This window comes from Spea bombifrons, chromosome 2 (assembly GCF_027358695.1).
Source record: "Spea bombifrons isolate aSpeBom1 chromosome 2, aSpeBom1.2.pri, whole genome shotgun sequence".
NCBI lineage: Eukaryota > Metazoa > Chordata > Amphibia > Anura > Pelobatidae > Spea > Spea bombifrons.
Window position 1 is genome coordinate 115035507 of NC_071088.1, and position 15816 is coordinate 115051322.

The window sequence follows — 15816 nt, forward strand, 5'->3', positions numbered from 1 at the left end:
GATAGGGACGTCATTCATTTGGCCGTGCCCCTTATGTGGCTGCATATCTGTGTACGTGTGTGTATGTGCACTGTTTTCATGTGTCTATCTTTAGCAGCATAAGAAGCCTCAGTGAATATGAATTGTCTCTGCTTCATTGAAGATGACATAGCAAACTCGTTTTGTTTCTACTGCTTTGTATGACGAATACTTGTTTCTATACGGACATTCAACTGTTATAACTAACTGTTTTGCATGTCAGTCCCCTTTCTGGAGCTGTATACTTTGCAGGATAAAAATCATCGTGAAAGACTAAACGAGCCTTACTATGTATAGTTCGGGGGGGGGAATGGAAAGAGGAGATGTGAAGGGGAGTTTTTTCAAAGTAGGAGAAATGTTAGAGCTAGAGGTCAAATTCTAACACTAGATGGTCAGAGGCTTAGATGTAATGTCAGGAAGTCTTACTTTACTGAAAGGGTGGTTGAGGCTAATACAGTAAGGTAATTTAAACATACATGGGATAGCCATCAAGCTATCCTGAATCTAAGACTAGTTATCTCTGGTCAAATCCTAAATTTCTGGTTTTACACATTTACAACCATTGGCTTCGTCACTAAGTCTGATTCTCTTTCTGTCTTACAGTTGGCTCGCTCCTATTTTATATATGAAAACATATAAAAATTTGATCTAATTTTAGAGTTAAGTAGATAGAAATGAGGGTTGGCTGCTAAATAGGGATAAAAAAAGACAACAGAAATGAGTTTTAATGTTAGTTTTATAATGATTTGATGAGTGGGCTTAGTGTGCGTGCATAGATTAGTGGGTGAAATTGGGGATGCTTCAGAGGGGTCTGTCTGAATTGAAGGCTGCATGCAAGCAACTCTGAAAAAAGTGAATTCATGTGCACTACTGTGTGAGTGTAAGTGTGTTAGAGTGTGTTTGTAGATGTACGCTAGTTCAGGGGGGTTGATGTTATCAGGGGCTGGGGGGAGAGTACTTAGCTTCATTTGTGTTCTAACTCACCCCTAGCCATTTTGGTTTCTGTGAGCACTATTGGCATTAATGTGCTAGCACACCAGGGTCATGTGCACACACAATATTTAATCATATTTTGAGTAGGGCTGCAACTAACGATTATTTTAATAATCGATTAATCGGCCGATTATTTTTTCGATTAATCGATTAATCGGATAAAAATAATTTAATAAAATGCCCTGCACCCACACACACTCTGCCCCATGAGTTTCCCACCCGGCAATCATATATATTCTCTCTCTCTCTCTCTCTCTCTCTCTCTCTCTCTCTCTCTCTCTCTCTCTCTCTCTCTCTCTCTCTCTCTCTCTCTCTCTCTCTCTCTCTCTCTCTCTCTCTCTCTCTCTCTCTCTCCATACGTACCTCCGCTACCGAATCCTTCCACTTACAACGTGCAACCGCAAAACTTTATTCAAATCTTCATCGTACACGCGCGTCACATCCGTCATTACGTAACTTCAAGCAGACGGACACTACAGAGCTCTGCAGCAGAAACGGGGGAACGCCGGCGGAGGTAAGTGAAAGGAGCCGAGCGCTCCAACGACGAATCGATCACTCGATTAATCGATAACGGAAATCGTCGACAACGATTCCCGTTATCGATTATTATCGATTTTATCGATTCGTTGTTTCAGGTCTAATTTTGAGATAATTGTTTCAGCTGCCTTAGTGTGGAAATGATTACATTTACTTTTGTACATTTCTAACATTTTGTATTTTTGTACTCAGATTAAATGCCTGCTCATATACAATGTCTAATATCAAAAAGATAGCCCTACTTGCTATGGGAAAAAATCAATGTATAATATTTGTGGGTATACTTAATTAGAAAGAGGTAAAATTTGATTGAATGAATATACATGAATGTCAAGAAAATATGATCTTTTGGATAAAGAGACCTGGAAGCCTGACCAGGAAAGCTCCTAGGAGAAGAAAACAAAACAACAAATATGGATGCCATGTAGATGTAAGGTACAAAACTCAAATCCAATTTGACTTACAAATGGCTCTTTTCTGGAACACTAGGTGATTTGGATAAAAAAGAAGCAAATTGCAAGCTATAAATTAACATTCTGACATGATTTAATGATTTAATACTGTACAACTTGCCTGAGGAGTGTTGAAAAATGATGATACATTTGCAAAGTACTGCAAATTGTGATTTTATTAAAGGCACTTTAAGAGAAGTTTAGCGCATATTGATTCTGTTACTACGTAACTGGGATCCGTCGAGACACGTATGTCTGTAAGGTTTTTTTGTTACATTTTTCTTTTGTTATGTGGCATCATGGATCGGGATTTTACAAGGCTTGGATTTGGCACAATTAAAATTGTTATTAGGGTCTGATTTTTAATAATGATCAATTCTGTAGATTACTATAGTAAAATATTCTCCAATATTTTGTGTTACTATGAGGACCACTTCAGTAACCATTATCGCCCCACTAGAGCCTAGTGCAGGGTCTCAATGAAAAGTGGCTATTGGCACCTAGCCATTTAGCCATCGCCATTGCCCTCGGGGCAAATGTACAAAGAACCTGTGGGTTATTCACAGCTGTTGTAAGCAAGTTGGGGATAGCAGTAGAATTGGACAATTCATATTGTTGGTATTGGGGAAGTGTAGACCCACGTTATGCAGGGCCTCATGCTGCAAAACTTTAAAAAACATAATGTGCTGCTGCACGTATCCAGTTATCATGCCTGGGAACTCTCCAGGTTCTGCCAGGAGGCTGCGAGTGAGGTGTCACTTCTCCATGTTTTCAGGTCACTAAGGGAAAACTCCGGGTCTCCGCTACAGCATGGTTTCCTGCCCACTTCCCCATTAAAAAAAGCGCGTGTCCCGCAATGCTGGCGTGACTGCCCATCATACCTGGGAACTCTCCGGGTTTGACTCGGAGATCTCCGAGTGAAGCATCGCTTCTCTGGGTCAACACCCGAATCCACCGGGTCGCAGGAGTGGGGTCTTGACATGCCCCTCTCCCCGCCCATTTGCCCTTTAACCCCTTAATGACAAGACTGTTTCTTTTTCGTAGTACACTTTGGGACAAAGGCTCTTTTAACATTTTTCAGTCTTGCTGTTTAGCTGTAATTTTCTTCTTTTTCATTTTGTGCACCCAAACACATTATATATTGAGGTTTTTTTCAGGACAAGCATGGCTTTCTTTAGATAACATTATGTTTATCATATAATCTAATTAATTCTAAAAAAAAATGATACAATATGGTGATTTTTCCTTAAAAAATGACTTTTTCTCACTTTTATTTGAAAAATCTTTTACTCACTCTGCAAAAACTAATGAAAAAAACCTGCTACATAGATTCTACAATTTGTCCTGAGTTTAGAAATACGTTCATGTTTTTTTGCTTTTTCTGCAAGTTATTTGGCAATAATTACAAGTAGCGTTTTGCTATTTCAAAACCATTTTTTTTCCGACATCTAGTTATTCTGCCTCATGTGCTATTGCGGGTATCTTTGAAGCCAGCCAGTGCTTCTACCAATTCTACCAATTAGCCTTTGCCAAACTTTTTTTTCACACATATTGTGAATGAACCGCTCCTGGTATATGTCACTGTCAAACAACACCCCAATATGTGTTCAGTATGGGTTATTCGGGAGGTAAAGGGCCACTTTTGTGAGGTGTGCATTTTTTGGCATTTGGACATCTGGTCAGTCTGTGCCCAGACATTTTGGGACATCTTTGAAGCCGGCCAATTCGATTCACCCCATCAAATCATACAACTAGGCACCCCATGGGCATTTAAAATGCCAATATTTTAACAGTGACAGTGGGGGATTATTTTGACATTTTACCATTTTTTTTTTTTAAATGTATTTTACTAATCACATTGTGATTAGTAAGCTGGGCTCTATTGACCTGCATGGTTGAATGCATCTATGTTTGTGGGGCCCCCTTCTTGAAATAGGGCCCCATTTAATCACCATTTCTATGCCTAGGACTCCTCCAACAGCATTACTGGACATCTTCAGGAATTAATCCTTTAGAGCTAAAGAATTGTCCCATAAGAAATCCCCCCTTAGATGAAACATGGCATATTTTGGGATCTTCTGTAAATTACTGACTCGTGTTATCTCATGCTTTGGTTTGCTAACTATACTGAACTATGAAAATGTAGTAGGCTTATTTTTATTAATAAGACCATTAATGAAAATGAAACAATTGTTACAACTGAGTTATGATTACTGCCAACCATATCATTTAAGACAACTGGAAGAAGTGTAGTGGGAGAGAAATAAGTACGAAGTAGAAATAAACCCAGAATTGGCCAAAGGTGGCCCAGGAGATCAGGAAGAGAATGGCCTCCAAGTTACAGTTGTTCTTTCATAACAAAAACAATATTATTCAATGAAAAATCTAACTGCCATTATGTTCTACTAGAATCAGTCTATTATAGGGCTGATATACATAAGATACTTGTACTTGTTCCTGTTGTGAGGCTTTGGGTCCAGTTGGGACTCACCTAAACCCATTTCCCTATTTTCAGAAAATATTAGCCATTCTGTTGTATCAAATTATATATACGCATTAGTTTTCTGCACAACATACCACTAACATTATATATGAACCGTTTCCTCCCAACTACTGATTTAAACCATAAAATTTAATTTTATATATCCTTACATATACAAGACAGGTCATACAGTTTTAAGTCAAATATTTATTAATAAAATAAATATATTCAAATATAAAATGTTTACTTTACAAAAAAACATAATAAACAAATATGCATTCAAACATAATTTAAACATGCACATTGCCATTAAAATATGCAATATTTCTTGCAATGACCATGTATGTATGTACAAGAAAATAAATAATATTTAAATAATTGTATATACATATATAAAAAGCCATGAATTATGAAAATAACTTATTCATATGTACAGCCCTAACTGAATTAATGGTGGTAATGACATTCTGATAAAATCCATAAAAACAAAATATAATACGTAGCGTTTCATCCAGAGGAAGCATTTCAATGTATACTAATGCCACTTGTTTTCTTGAAATTGGTTAATATGTGAAACTGAGCCTTAGGGATAGCAATTGTTTTTTGCTACCTAAAGATCATATCTTGATGTCCCAATCTACCAACAGAAAGCTGAAGCCACCAATTGTGATGACAACAAAATGGGGAAGGTGTACTAGATATTCCAAATATCAGGGTTCTGCATTTCCTATCCCCCGAATAACTCCTTCTATAATTGCCATATCTCAGTACTTCCGAAGTTCTTAATTTTAGTACAAAATAATATGAGTTTAATATTATGAGCACCGTTTGTAATTTCTGGCTGAGTTTTGCCCTCTTTGTAAACAAAAAATGAATCGTGTCGTGATGTTGTGGTTTCCATAACTTGTGATGGACCTGTTAACATACAGTTCCAAAGGATTGTATGGATGTTGTTAACAGCTTTCTCTGTAAAGGTTTCTGAAATAGTTTAAGGCACATGGGACAAAGACTCTTCTTAATGTCATGGAATTACTGATGTACGCCATCTTTGCCAGTTAAATAAGACAATGGCAAAAGCTATCGTTCCAGAAACTGCAAGTTGATTTCCTTCTCTGGTACTAGAAGCGTTCTTGTCATGGGTTTCACCAAACTACCAGGATGTTCGAGTTTCACCTCAAAGTGAGTGAGAATCTGCAATAGAAATCATGGTCATTAACCAGTGTATATGCCACAGATGTTATACAAAATTAAGATAGTTATCTCTGAGGTCCTTGAAAGCGTATCTGACTCTACATCTTCTTCTTAATTGGCCCAATGAAAGGCATCACTTCTGACTAAAGACTTCATACACAGCTAATGAACAAAATATAGCACTGTGGACCCAATGGTTTTATTCTCATCTCTAAATTCTTTGGTTTTCATATGTTCTATGATATGGATTATATTGTTTTAATGTAATCTGAATAATTTAGTCCTTTATTTTGTTTCATACATATATATATACATACGTGTATATAGGCAAATGGAATACTCTGTGCTGGATGACAACAGGAAAAAAAAAGTTTTATAGAGGGAACTATGATATGTGTAAAACACACTCAAAAATGTGCAGGATATGGCTATGTGAGTGAGTGTTAGGTGTTGCACTTATTCTAACACAGGAAGTGGCTGATTGCAAACTCAGACGTCCTACAGTGACATCACTAGTGATCTAATAACCTTCATTTTGAAACATGCTGAGCCCATTTCCCCCACTCAACAATCAGTAAAACGGACTGGACATCTGTGATGCCACTCACCCTTGTTAATGCCAGATAAACCTCCAGTTCAGCTATGCGTCTTCCAATGCAGCTCCTCTTGCCGAAACCAAATGGGAGGGATGCGTATGGGTGATGGGACTCGTTTTTTTTCAGCCAGCGTTCTGGGCGGAATGCATCAGGATCTTTGAAGACCTTCTCATCTCTGGATGTGGCGTAGTGACACAGGGTGATGAGAGTCTACAAAAGTAAAAAATGCTCTTAATTGCCTGTACAATCAAACGTTTTTCCTCGTATGGTAAAGTAACTGCACTAAATAAAAATAAATCCCCTGATATAAAACAAAAACCCTGTTAGTCTCTGTTTCTATTTGTGGCAACCAACAATAAAGAAAAATGGGCAGACTAGGGGGATCGACTGGCTCTTTTCCATCAAATTCTGAATTTATATATTTATGTGTCTGTGTGACATGAAGAATGCCATTAAAGCCAATAAATGAATAATAAATGCTCACTTACCTTCTTTGGTATAGTATATTCTCCCACTTGAATATCTCTGTCTGCTACAACACGGGCATTACCAGGAATAACAGGGTAGAGCCTGAAAGGGAAGCATAATACGCAATCAGCTTTCTCTGATATTTTGCATTACTTTTGTATTCAAAGTACATTAGTAGGCTTATGAGAATTAACATGTCATTTATCTCTTAACACATTCATTTTGTGTACTGTAAGCGTGACCATAGCAAGATTCTGGAAAGGGTACCCTACTCAATATATAAGGCAACTTTATGATAGACAAACTTCATTCAAACTGTTATATAATCTAGATTTACTTCTTACCTTAACACCTCTTTGACAACAGCTTTCATTAAAGGCATCTTGCCAACGTGGGAGGCTGATGGGATTAGTTCTCCTTGTAACACTTCCTTGATTTCCATGTACAAAGCAGTCTGGATATCTGGATGCCTTGCTAGTTCATACAGACTCCAGGAGAGTGTGCTTGAAATCTAGGATAAAAAAAGTAAAAAAAGGGAGTTCAATCATCAAATTAAGAGAAATGAACTAAAGCTCATAGAAATGGTATGTTTAGATCGCTTAAGTCTTTAACCTAAGGTGGTAATATTCATATAAAGAGAATAGGTCTTACTGTATCTACGCCGGCTAACAGTAGCTCTGTGACATTGCCATAAACGCATTTCATGGGAATTTTCTCCTGTGCCAAATAATAGGTAAGGTATTTCCCCTCCACCTTTTCGCCTTGTTCCAGTTTCTTTGCAACTTCGGCCATTCTTTGGTCAATATGACCTTTGGCTGTAAGACAGAAAAATTACATTAAAACTATAACAATGTACCAAATAGGCATGCGTATAATGATGCAACACTATCAATGAGCTTCTCGGCAGCACATGAGCAAGCCGGCTCGGGAGATAATATACATAATTATTAATAGTATGTCCATGCAACTTATATCTCTAAGCCACACAAAGCCACTATCGGAAGTGCTGAGCTCCTATGAAGTTAAACCTATACTGTATTTGGTCTTATCAATATTTGCTTTCATCATCACCTTGCCCTACTGTTTGCCTGATAAAGTTCAATAGACCACGACGAGTCAAGATCCAAAAAAAGCTGATGAAAACTCAGCTGTGTCCTTCACAAAGAGGAAATCATCAATAGACCTTGGAGTTTTAGCTGATAGTGTACATGAAAATGGAAACACCACAGGGCTTACAGCTGCTTAACTGAGTAACACATTATATAGCAGAAGTTCCTGCTGAATTTATGTTACATTAAATAATAAGTCTTTGTATATCATGTCAATGGCAGCAATGTATGGCTTTGAAGATCACAATTTATTCAGAAAACACATGTTCTTGCAAGAATTCGTATTTTAATTACCTAGGAAAACTTTTATAACAAAATATTCTTTTAATAATGCGCCTTTTTATTGATTTATTTTACATGATTTTTATTAGCTCGTCAAAGATTTGTAAACATTGTGGTAATTTTTAATAATTTTAAATCTTTTTAATATAAAAAAAAAGTCCTCACCAAATGCAAACATGTAGTCCCAGGATTCACAGAACTTTTGCCATGGTTTACGGAAGATTCTGTGCAGGAACTTAGGCATGGCCATTGTTAATAGGGTCATCACAAACATGGTGTTGATGGACTGTATGAACTTTTCTGTTTCCTTGGGTACGGTGTTCTCTAAACAACCGATCCGTGAATCAAACAGAACAGAAGATATACCTACAGAGGGAGAGATGAAAAGATGTGGCTTACCACTAAGAAATGTGGCTACATTCCACTTAAAGACCAATAGAAAGACCATATTGCTTAACATAAGATAAACTAGTATCTATGTGAATATATACCTTCTAACCCAAACATGTAGAACAGATTGGAGATATCCTTGACAGTGCAGTTTGGGCTTTGATCACGATGGTAGTTAATCTTCTTGATGAGGTCACCAACAACATCGTTCAATACACCACTGTAAGATTCCACTTCCTTGGGCTTTAACATGTGTTTCCCCAAAGTGCTGCGAAGATGCTGCCATTCCTCCCCCTCTCTGCAATAGACAAAAAAAACCCATAAACAAATGGTAATCTATACAAAATGTCACACTACTTGTCATTCAGAAAAAGTGCGATACTCCCATACTATTCAAAGTACAAATATTTGAAATGACAAAACGCAGTTCTGTATACAATTGTGTGCATTGCCACGATACCCACCTACATGGTCTACAGTGGGATGTGTTCTAAATCCTCTAATGTGTAACAATCAATATATTCTGCAAACATTCTTCATTCTGCAAACATCATGTTGTTATGGAATATAAATGGCATTTATTAAGTTACTTACGCTGTAAGTAGTCCATATGAGTGTCCTCTGCACTGTCTGTAGTCTTTCCATGAAGAAAGATCTGACCGGATTGGGTGCTTTCCTTCTTGTCTTAAGACTTGCTCGATTAAAGCTGGATCTGCCACGTGAACTGTCAGAATGGGGCCAAAGCTTGCCTTCCAGACTGGACCATACTTAGCTTTACCTTCCAGCTGAGAGAACAGACAAAAAAACATTATAGAGATTCTGTACTTTTCTAAAGAGACTTTATAACTCTATGGGCAGACATGGATTCCTTCTTGGTTGTTTTCACCATTAAATCCTCACATAAAAATCAATTGAAAAAAATGTATGGAAATGAATAGGATATTAAAGCATTTACACCAAAAGTTCCAAGGCCAATAATTAGATGGCAGCATTGAAGCTCTTTGTATTATGTGAATGTTGAAGGCATTGAAATACTTAATATTGGATGGAATGTAGAGAATTCATGATGTTTAAACAGACATAAATGTGTCCAGGTTACAAATGCATGATCACTTCTTTTATATGGAAGTATAATTGCCACCCGTATAATGGAAGGGATGCTCGTCTAAATGTACACCAGGGCAAATGGTGATTTTTATTTTTTTTTAGCTATTAGGTTTGTGCCTTGTAGAATATTAATTATTTTGGACCCCAATAAACAGAAAATAATAGGTGACTTAAAAATAAATAATTATTAAAATTAAAATAATATTTAAAAAAAAAAAATGAAGTTCACAGAAATGAAATTCCGATGAAAACTGATCAAAAATAAGAAAACTGTCTATAATACAGACCATGCAATGATAAAACTAAAAATATACCCTAAAATATAAATCACAGTATATCGTGCAGGTTTGTGTTTAATTACTGTCAGGCATAATTAAAACAACCACCTTTCCACAATATAAATTATAGCCAATTTTAACAGCCACTATTTCAGTTTCTCGCGCTCGGTGAATGAAATAAATCAATGTCAATGATCATCATTAAAGACTTTTTCCAACAGCTGATTTCTTGCATCAGAAAGCAGAGGGAAGGCAGAGAGGCGCATTCTGTGTACAGTAACTGATCACTGGCCGCGGTATGTAACACGTCTCTCTTCTGATTGCTTAACTGACAACCTCTGGCTCCTCAACCTGTGTGGAATATGACTCTCATAATGGTCAGTCAAGGCTGATGATCTGCCAGCCTAACCTGTGCTGGGTTCTGCATTGCCAACTAGACTTTGTAGTACAAGCAGTACCAAGATGCCATGTTAGCCGAATGTAGAATACATAGATCTGACAACAAGAAAAATGCAAAGGGTCTATTTTGAAAAGCCTAATTTAACTCTTTCACATTAATTCACCCCAACCAATTTGTTGGCTGTTCTGGTGCTCAAAGGGTTAGATCTGTTTCTGTTACTCCAGCAAAGACCTTGTCCACAGGTAATGGTGCTGAAAAGAATCGCTACACGTCAGGGGTTTTCACATACTTAGGTCATTAAAAAGGATATTAGTAATAAAGGAAACAGATATGATTCAGATCTGTAATCTGTGGTCTAGCCAGGGGATAGGAGCACCCAACAGGTTATTACTGTACTTCTGTTGCAATCTTTCCAGTTTAACCATGGACAAGCACTATTACTGGACTAATCTGAGTCAGTTTCCACAAACCCCTTTTACATGTATGGATGAATGGATCATTAATAAAAACAAAATAATATAGTAAAATATCCGTACATGTCAATTGCTATGGACTACAACTCCTATCATGCTCTTCGTGGCAAATTTGTATTTGGCAATATAAGTGTAATTGCATAAACATCTACAAGCAATGCAATGCTAAAAAGAATATTGTATATGTATGTAACAGATCATTACTGTACAAATAAGTGTGATCATTACCATTAAATGTCTTAAATAGAACAAGAAAGTATGAACGAATGAAGTGATAGATAGATAGATAGATAGATAGATAGATAGATAGATAGATAGATAGATAGATAGATAGATAGATAGATAGAGATAGATAGATAGATAGATAGATAGATAGATAGATAGATAGATAGATAGATAGATAGATAGATAAATGATAGACAGATATGGATAGATGATATACAGATTATAGATAGATGATAGATACGAATAAATGATAGATAGATAGATAGATAGATAGATAGATAGATAGATAGATAGATAGATAGATAGATAGATAGATAGATAGATAGAATTTAGGAATTCATTCAATCGAGTCCATTCAGTAATCCAATCCGATTTATATGAACATTCTATATACCTAGACATCCTTACCTGTAGCTCATGCAGACGGGACAGTCCTCCCTTTACGAACAGATCAGCGGCGAAGCTGACTGCAGACGGTCCCGGTATGTCTGCCAGTGACTTGTGCCTCTTAATGATTTTCTCTGACTTGTTAAAGACGCACTCAGCCCATAACTCTGGAAACATTCTCAAGATGGGCGCAGATCTGCCGGCCAATTTGAGTGACTGTGCCATTGTCCCTTTCGGATAGACGGGCAACGACCAGGGGGCACCTTTCTCTGTGGCATCTTTCGGCTGTGCCAACTCTATTTATACTTAAACACTCGGTGAGACCCCAGCGCCAGAAAGAATGGATTTGTAAAACAAGCCACGCCCCCAACCCGTTTCATCATCCTTCAAGCTAAATATTATTCTTTTTTTTCCTGTAGTCATTTATTAATGGCGAGGGGGGTGACTATAATGCAGGAGAATGAGCGCTTATCCAATGAGAGGAAAGGGGGAGTGGCCGTAGGCGTTGGATGTGTGTTTGGGCTGATGCCAGGAGCCTGCCATGCACATGGGCACCTGATGATACAGGCATTAGAGAAAGTGTGTGTGTTGGGAGGGGAGGGGGATGGGACACACTGCTGGGTTAATATGTCCCTAAAACATTGATTTGCTCGGTAATGATTTGGGGTTAATGACCAGTATTTGATTTTTAGGCTTAACCATTTAAGTGCTCAAGCACTAATAAAGTAGGGTGACCAGATGGCCAGCTTTGCCATGTTCCTATTTCATACTATACACGTTGGCTGGACCATGCTTAGCTTTACCTTCCAACTGAGAGAACAAAAAAACAACTTTATGGAGATTCTGTACTTTTCTAAAGACACTTTATATGTGCAGACATGGATTCCTATCTGCCTGAATGTAGGGCTAGAGTTAGTGCTTTTACTTCCCATCCTTCTTCTATGTCAGGCATGTCCAAAGTCCGGCCCGCGGGCCAATTGCGGCCCGCGTTCCGGACTGATGCGGCCCCCTAGTGAGCCACGGGACTTGGCGTCATCAGCCGGCGCAGGGAGAAGGAAAGCGCGAGATCTGGGCTTTCCTTCTCCCTGCGCCGGCACACACAGCGGTGGGCGCGGCTTCAGTGTTGTGCGCCGGGATCTGTCAACAAACCCCGGCGCACAACAGCTGTTGCCGCGCAGATCGCAAGGGAGCAGTATCGGAGGTATTTACCGGACATCCGGCTTAAAATCACTCAAGGGAGCCGGATGTCCGGTAAAGACCTCCGATACTGCTCCCTTGTGATCCGCGCGGCAACAGCTGTTGTGCGCCGGGGTTTGTTGTCAGATCCCGGCGCACAACACTGAAGCCGCGCCCACCGCTGTCCGTGCCCTCTGAACCCCGTGCCCTCGGAAGAAGACAGAAGAACTGAAGAAGAAGAGGAGCGAAGAGCATGAAAAGGAGCTGTAAGGAGAAAAGAGGAAAGGTAGGAAAGCATACAGTGAGAGTGGATTGGTGTATGTGTGTGGATTGGTATATGTGTGGATGTGTATGTGTGGATTGGTGTATGTGTGGATTGGTGTATGTGTGTGGATTGGTGTATATGTGTGGATTAGTGTATATGTGTGGATTAGTGTATATGTGTGGATTAGTGTATATGTGTGGATTGGTGTATGTGTGTGGATTGGTGTATGTGTGTGGATTGGTGTGTGTGTGTGGATTGGTGTATGTGTGTGGATTGGTGTATATGTGTGGATTGGTATGTGTGTGTGGATTGGTGTATGTATGTGTGTGGATTGGTGTATGTGTTTGGATTAGTATATGTGTGGATTGGTATGCGTGTGGATTGGTATGCGTGTGGATTGGTATGCGTGTGGATTGGTATGCGTGTGGATTGGTGTATGTGTGTGGATTGGTATGTGTGTGTGGATTGGTGTATGTGTGTGGATTGGTGTATGTGTGTGGATATGTGTATGTGTGTGGATTGGTGTATATGTGTGGATTGGTGTATATGTGTGGATTAGTGTATATGTGTGGATTGGTATGTGTGTGGATTGGTATGTGTGTGGATTGGTATGTGTGTGTGGATTGGTATGTGTGTGGATTGGTATGTGTGTGGATTGGTGTATGTGTGTGGATTGGTGTATATGTGTGGATTGGTATGTGTGTGTGGATTGGTGTATGTATGTGTGTGGATTGGTGTATGTGTGTGGATTAGTGTATGTGTGTGGATTAGTATATGTGTGGATTGGTATGCGTGTGGATTGGTATGCGTGTGGATTGGTATGCGTGTGGATTGGTATGCGTGTGGATTGGTATGCGTGTGGATTGGTGTATGTGTGTGGATTGGTGTATGTGTGTGGATTGGTATGTGTGTGGATTGGTGTATGTGTGTGGATTGGTATATGTGTGTGTGGATTGGTGTATATGTGTGGATTGGTGTATATGTGTGGATTGGTATATGTGTGTGTGGATTGGTGTATGTGTGTGGATTGGTGTATGTGTGTGGATTGGTGTATGTGTGTTGATTGGTGTATGTGTGTGTGGATTGGTATGTGTGTGGATTGGTGTATGTGTGTGGATTGGTATGCGTGTGGATTGGTATGTGTGGATTGGTAAATGTGTGAGAGTGATGGGTGTTATGCTGTACCATTTCCAATGTATTTTTCATTATATAATTATGCTCTAAAGTACATCATAACTCCCATCACTCTATACTGTTCCATACAGTGGCAGAGCTGGGAGACAGAGGCCTTGCACCCCCACCGCAGGACTCCTGAAAGGTAAGTGAACTTCAAAGAGGGAGAGGGTAGATAGTTAGGAGGGGTAGATAGGGAGAAGGGAGTGAGAAGAGGTAGATAGGGCAGAAGGGAGCGAGAAGGGGTAGATAAGGCAATCATACTCCTATCATGCCAAGTCTGCGACTGCCTCCTGGAATCTGGGTATGCCTGGGCATGATAGGAATGTGATTGCTGTTAACAATTATATATATATATATATATATATATATATATATATATTGTTATTTAATTGTTTTGTCCTATTTTGGTGTGTTACTTACTTTAAATAAGTGTTAGATTTTTTTTATGGTGTGTGTGGGGGGTCATATTCAGTTTCGGCCAGGTAGTTTTAAAGTGTGTGTGGGGGGGTGCCACATACAGGATCCGCCCCGGGTGCCAAATACTCTAGGTACGCCCCTGCCCTCTCCTACACAATTTCTTCATCAGATGCCCTTGTGGCTGTGTGTGCCGGCGCAGGGAGAAGGAAAGCCCAAATCTTGCGATCTCGGACGTCGCTAGATTTGGGCTTTCCTTCTCCCTGCGCCGGCACACACAGCCACAAGGGCATCTGATGAAGAAATTGTAGGCAGTGGCGGAACTACCGGGGTCGCGACTGCGACCGGGCCCTGGAGTTCTGCCAGTCAGTGGGGCCCAAGGGGTGCCGAGCGGTTGCTGAAAAAGGAGAGTGAGAAAGGGATAGATGTGGTATGCCGTTTTCAATAAACTTTGCATAAAATAGTTAATTTGCATTTCATTTTAAGGGTTCAGAAAATGTCAGGCAAAATGGTCGGCCCTCGCACATGTTCACTTCATCAAATCTGGCACTCTTCGAAAAAAGTTTGGACATGCCTGTTCTATGTCCTCCTTGATTGTTTTCACCATTATATCCTCACATAAAAATCAATTGAAAAATGTATGGAAAATAATAGGATTTTAAAGCATTTACACCAAAAGTTCAAAGGCAATAATTAGATGGCAGCGTTGAAGCTCTTTGTATTATCTGAATGGTGGAGGCTTTGAAAAATGTAATATTGGATTAAATTGGATGGAGTGTAGAGAATTCATGATGTTTAAACAGACATAACTGTGTCCAATGTTACAAATGCATGATCACTTCATTTATACGGAGGTTAGGCAAAGTATAAATGATAGATAGTCTTGCCATGTTATTACCGTATTTTATTATTTCCACTATATATATATATATATATATATATATATAGGCAAGACTGGACTGATGGTAATGGGGCTACCCTGGCACTTTAAGGCCAGTGGCCGATTTATGACGTAAGTATGGCTGCCGGCTGAATATGCGTGGCATATTCACATAGCAGAAATAAGTGAAAAGACAGTGTTTCTAAATGAAACTTTGTTCCAATTTCACTGAAAATTAAGCTTTGATTTACTGACGCTTGAGAAAGAAAAAAACCTGTCCCTTTCATCAGCGACACATAAAAAGTTGCATCACACAGGGCATCGATCATTTTATAGCAGCCGGGTACAGTGCCTATTCACTTGAACCTGAGTCGCATGGCTTACAGGAGTGGGATTGGTGTTAGAACATCCAGAACTTTATGTCGCTTTAACTAATGTTTTGAAGTTATGTTTTTTGCAATTGAAAATATTTTTTATTAAATCCAGCTTTATACAATTTAAAACTGGGCAGGGGTTA

The 15816-nt window shown here is 39.0% G+C and overlaps 1 protein-coding gene across 1 annotated transcript; it reads right to left on the reverse strand.

The window, feature by feature from the left end:
- Positions 1-5314: 5314 nt before the first annotated feature.
- Positions 5315-11682, reverse strand: LOC128475232 (25-hydroxyvitamin D-1 alpha hydroxylase, mitochondrial). Its single transcript, XM_053457701.1, has 9 exons — positions 11410-11682; positions 9113-9303; positions 8620-8816; positions 8294-8494; positions 7389-7552; positions 7082-7248; positions 6758-6839; positions 6282-6479; positions 5315-5673 (listed from the first exon to the last, which is right to left on the reverse strand). The coding sequence occupies exons 1-9, from the start codon at positions 11611-11613 to the stop codon at positions 5560-5562; spliced, it is 1518 nt and encodes a 505-aa protein (XP_053313676.1). The 5' UTR covers positions 11614-11682; the 3' UTR covers positions 5315-5559.
- Between the last annotated feature and the right edge of the window lie 4134 nt (positions 11683-15816).

Coding starts and splice junctions, on each gene's coding strand:
- LOC128475232 (XM_053457701.1), bottom strand. CDS start 11,613: ATGGCACAGTCACTCAAATTGGCCGGCAGATCTGCGCCCATCTTGAGA. Junction 6,840..7,081: donor GTTGTCAAAGAGGTGTTAAG/GTAAGAAGTAAA, acceptor CTTCCCTTTCAG/GCTCTACCCTGTTATTCCTG. Junction 6,480..6,757: donor AATATACTATACCAAAGAAG/GTAAGTGAGCAT, acceptor TTACTTTTGTAG/ACTCTCATCACCCTGTGTCA.